Source organism: Lottia gigantea (assembly GCF_000327385.1).
Source record: "Lottia gigantea unplaced genomic scaffold LOTGIsca_37, whole genome shotgun sequence".
Taxonomy (NCBI): domain Eukaryota; kingdom Metazoa; phylum Mollusca; class Gastropoda; family Lottiidae; genus Lottia; species Lottia gigantea.
In genome coordinates, this window is record NW_008709259.1 from 36,786 (window position 1) to 42,023 (window position 5,238).

Consider the following 5,238-nt stretch of genomic DNA (forward strand, 5'->3'; position numbering starts at 1 on the left):
ATTACAGTGTAATGACGTTTTTCTCATAGAAGTTGTGTCATATGTAAAAAGTAAAGCAGACGTCTATCACAAACTAACCAAGTAGGCTTTCAGACGTTCTAGTTCATGCTCTTGTTAACGATACTATCTCTTCATAGGGCGTTGCTTACCACCCGATTAAATAAATATTTAGAAGTCTAATTTTTGGGGGATGTTTTGTAACAGAACTTTTTTTCTTTACTGCTAAAAATCTGAAAGTCAAATATATTTAGCTTGCAGTAATTACTGTGTTGAATTGCCAGACGGTGAGTATAGTAGATATAGGATATAACTTATATAAACATTACATAACATCATCCTCAATAATGTACCCTATGTAAACTCCTTGATGAACATATATATCACTTCTTATTCAAATGTGAACTTTTATCAAAGTTAAGGTCCACCTGTATTCCAGAACATATAATGTGTAGTTTTTTTTTTGTATAACCCAGAACTGTCCATGAGAAATGTTTGTAATATGTCCAAGTTAGAAGATCTCAAATTATTATTTATGTTGATAAGGGCTAAGATATTGTCAGAGCTGGAGATTAAATAACAAGTTAGATAGTAAATGAGGTAGTTCATGTATTTTATTTAGTGATATTCGTTTCAAAACACTGCAATCTTTCCATCATCACACATTATAATATTGCACTTTATTGCTATGATATATATTGATATACTGTAAATAAAGATTACTTACTGGTTACTAAACAGTTTATACAATTGCTTTGATTAATAAAGGTATTGCTTGGGTTCTAATAAATTGCAATCTTAATCATCCAGACGGACAAATGTGACAACCTAATGGAAGGGACAACTTCATGCCTTGGCACAGTCCTGGATTACTAATACAGATGCCTGATTTCAACTCCACTTTTTGTGGTCGACCTTGCTTCTAACACAATCTGGACTTCTGTCACTTCTAAACGACTGGTGACATTAACGCTTGTAGGACATTTAGAAGTATCACAGCACATTAAAAAACAACAGTTTTTATGGATATAGACTTCTATTAATTATTGAACACAACGTTTCATTATACATACAGGTAACGTTATCAAGTGTTGGTAACATATCTAATGTGAGAAACTGTTCAATCAATAGTTTAAGTTGACCCTAGTATTAGCGATGGGGAATCTGGTCTCAAAGGAATTACAGGAATCGCGATTATCTAAATGTATAAAGCACTACTGTAGGAAGGGGGCCGCCTGAATAAAGATATCTTTAATGCTCAGTTCACACCAACGGCGCTTCGAAGCGGGGACCCCAGTCTTCACGATCTGTCACCACTTGATCAAAAGCGGCACGAAATCGGCCTTTCCAAATTTTCCAATGCGTAACAGAGCTTAACAATGTACAACAGAGCTTGATAATCGTATCAGAGCGTAATTTAAAGCGTCATAACCGCATCAAAGCTTAATAAAGCTTATCAAAGCGTGATTTAAAGCGTAACAAGGCCTGATCAAATCGGGAAATAATTCGTCCCCAAGGCGTAACCAATTCGTATCAGAGCTTATCAGAGCGTAACATTACTTACGAGATTGTGATATTTTTTGAAAAGTAAACAAAAAATGATGGCGCTTTGCTCGCCGATTTAAAGCGCAGCATTCGCCGTTGGTGTGAACTAGGCATAAGTTCACTCTGAAAAAACCAAAAACTGGGCCTTTAAAATAAAATATCGTTTAATGAAAATTGGAGTATGGGATAGGATCCTGCCAATATTAACATCCAATAGATTTTTAAGTCATAAGAGATTAGTCGTAGACGTTTTTAACAAAAATGCCAATGTTTACTTTGAAAAGTGGTTCAATGACCTGGCGCAAAATAGAAGCAAACCTGGTAGCGGTGGAAATAAATTGAGAACGTACAAGTTATTTAAAACTGTTTATTGCCCAGAAAATTACGTTGTCAATCATTTATTCCCCTCTCACCGCAGTGCCCTAGCTAAATTTAGGTGTTGTGTAGCCCCAATCCGCATAGAAACAGGTAGATACGAAGGCATCCCCATTGAAAACAGAACATGTTTTAATTGCCCTAATACCGTGGAAGATGAAGAACATTGTCTCCTAAGATGCCCATTATACACCAACATAAGAAGTACTTGCACTAGAAAAGCCAAAAATATATTCCCAAATTTTGATTCATTAACCGATCAAGACAAAATGTGTATACTTTTATCCCAGCCTGAAATGTACCAATTAACCGCCAAAACTTGCTGTGATATTTTAAAACATAGAAAATGTACCCTTTATCGGTGGTATCCCACGCCCTGAAATTTAATCAATTCATATGTATTGTGTTAATGTTGTTCCTTCAAGGTAAATCATGTCAGTCCATATTTATCCCTATAGGTACAACCACACTGTTTTCTTATGAAATAATAAACTAGAAATGGTAACAGCCCGAACGTTATCTTTTCAACCAAGCACTTGATTTCAAATATTCACTTTGTAAATTTCGCCGTGGTGCACATAAACTTAAAATATGATAGAATATGTTCTTTATGCGACAGAAACTGTGTGGAAGATGAATTCCATTTTATTTATATATAAATTATATATTATGTCATAAATACGACGATCTAAGTACTGTGTACCTTAAAAATAAATGAATATATTTATCAACAGATATACCTGGTGTCATAAATAACATAACAGGATCCTTATATAATCCGATAAATCCAATTGAAAAACGCTTCATATTAAGATTAAGATTTCACAGTGATTCTGTTTTGACACTTTATGACACCAGGTAAGTTCACTGATGAATATTGACCATATTGACCATTCTTAAGAACTTTTCTGTTCATTTAAAGACATAGTATTACTTTGAACTCTGAAACCATATATATTTAAATAAATATTTTTAAAAGATACGTATATAATTTTATATAATTTTGTCATAATGATATATGCAATGGACTAAAATGAAAGAGAACGTGTGTTTTCTGAAATTACAGACGAAATATCTGCATTCTTTGACACATTCACATACTTCTCCTGTCTTTGACGAAGAGCTGTGCTTTAAGACAGTGGGATTGTCTGGTATTGGCTATACGTAAAGTGGAAATCGAGCTCTAAACCTGGTGAAGAAAATATTTAGATGACTAAATCCTTTTAAATCATTGTTATTCCGCTCAAGATTGATTAACAATTAAGTAAAATATATACAAATTCCTTATTTTAAGGTAACTAAGGATGAAACTAACAGCATCATTGATTTCAGACTCTATTATTGAAATGAATTTTAGTTTTTTAATTTGCTATGACAACCTTCTTTGATATAGTTACTGAAACATGAACTGGTGAGATTGTCAATTTAAAAGTTTGGAGTAGAAAGGATTCTAGCAGTTGGGCTGTTAAACTTGGCTTTCTTGAAAGGATTTGAGCTTCTTGCCTTCAGATGGTTATGATGTAGTAAGGCCATAAGAACAACGTGAAAGTATAGTATAGTATTGCCTGCAAGTCCTCAAAAATTGTAATTCGTGGAGAGGATTTGACTCATTGAGCTTCTTTTAGAAGAAGAAGTGGTTCTGTTAGTACATCCTTTAAATGATCTGCCTTAGAGCAAGTTAAAAGATCTACAAGTAACTGGCTGTTACAATTTGCTGGACAGACAAGTAAAATAATATTCAATGGACATGTGAAGAGTCCATAGTTATTAATTGTGGAATTTTGCGTCTTGTGGCTGGTAACCTCCATCAATTCTTATTGAATTTTGAAATTGGATTAATCACTGATTAAAACAATATCGAATTAATATTAAACGAAGAAAATATTTATTTTTTAAAAATGTGTTTTGAGGTGATGTTTGTACTCTATATTAGTAATATGACGTTACCTTCTGTATCTCAATCTACCACAACTCAAACTCGACTAGAATGTAATCATTTAGCATTTAGTCAAGGGAATAAATCTTATTTTTATAACAATGTTAATAAAACCTGTATAATTTATCCTAATAAAATACATTGGATAGAATCACTGGTTCCACATCCTGGATTTGAATATTTTGTTGAAGACGGTAAGTGAATTTTTTTTACGTCTTTACTGTACGTGAGAAGCAGTGTAATGAATGGTTTATAACGTCCTATGGATGTGACGACAGTATAAATTGGCGTAGTTCGTTTTAGTCCCACTGAAAACTTTAATGGTGCAAACCGATGTTATCTTACAGTCAAAACGACCTTCCATCGTGTTCTTATGTTTTATATTATATAGGTCCTGCTTGTGAACCTCCAACAATCTCCAAAATTCACTGATTAAGTACTTTTAATCGTTGTCTCACAAGCCTTGATTTAATGTCCAAATGTTTTATAGGTCCTGCTTGTGGACCTCCTCCAGTCCCAAAAGGTCATCAATTATTAGAAGTAATTGGATCTGCTGGTAATTATATAGCAAGATATCAATGTGATCAATTATACGTTCATCGTCAAATAGGCGAAACACGATGTATTGGTGATTCAGACTGGACGGAAACACCATGCAAGGGTAAGCATACTATCAACAACTCAGTTTCGCAGCCTCTCGAGACTAGGGGTACAAATAGGGTCAAGCTGGCTAAATGGGAGAAAACTGTGAGATCTGTAGAGCGCTTAGACGCATGCCTCCCATGGAACGTCTGAGAGGGTTCTTTCCCAAAAAGAATTTGAAAAATAGAATTGATTTGATGCATTCCGACATTTAGTTTGAGTCAAACAAGTAAAAACGTATACAAATCATGTCTTATATTATTGTTAAAAATGAGGGAACAGTTTTCTATGCATCGAATCACTTTTACAAACGAGTATGCACAGGTACAATAATTCATCACAATATTTCATAGTCGGAATTTAGACGCGCTGTGGTTCAAATGAACGTGAACAGTACGAGACCTGGGTATTAATCTTTTTAGATTACAACGGAGACCAAAAACAAACAAAAAACGAAACGAATGAATGAATGCAATGCCAATCAGGTGGATAAACAGATTGATAGAAGCAACATCAGCTACCATTTTTTTCTTTCATTTTATCTCAGATTTTGCTTCTTGTGCAACGATAAAAGAATGTAACTCATCTTATACAACTGACGGTGAATATATTCATTATCCTGGTATCTTAAACAGTTCTTCAGTTCGTCTGTATTGTCACAACATGAATACCAGCAATCCTAAAACCTACCTCACTCTCAATGCTACTAATGTATTTGATTTTCCGCCTGGTATGGTCTCTAA

General features: G+C 34.1%; 1 protein-coding gene across 1 annotated transcript in view; it reads left to right on the plus strand.

Annotated features, from left to right (window-relative positions):
- Nucleotides 1–2,263: 2,263 nt before the first annotated feature.
- Nucleotides 2,264–5,238, plus strand: part of LOTGIDRAFT_162926 (hypothetical protein) — a gene marked incomplete at both ends in the record, with an annotated part of 4,729 nt that continues 1,754 nt past the window's right edge. The window contains 5 exons of the mRNA XM_009058990.1: nt 2,264–2,342; nt 2,652–2,775; nt 3,851–4,047; nt 4,344–4,514; nt 5,043–5,206. Coding sequence (XP_009057238.1) covers nt 2,264–2,342; nt 2,652–2,775; nt 3,851–4,047; nt 4,344–4,514; nt 5,043–5,206 — 735 coding nt within the window. The remainder of the gene's footprint in view (nt 2,343–2,651; nt 2,776–3,850; nt 4,048–4,343; nt 4,515–5,042; nt 5,207–5,238) is intronic.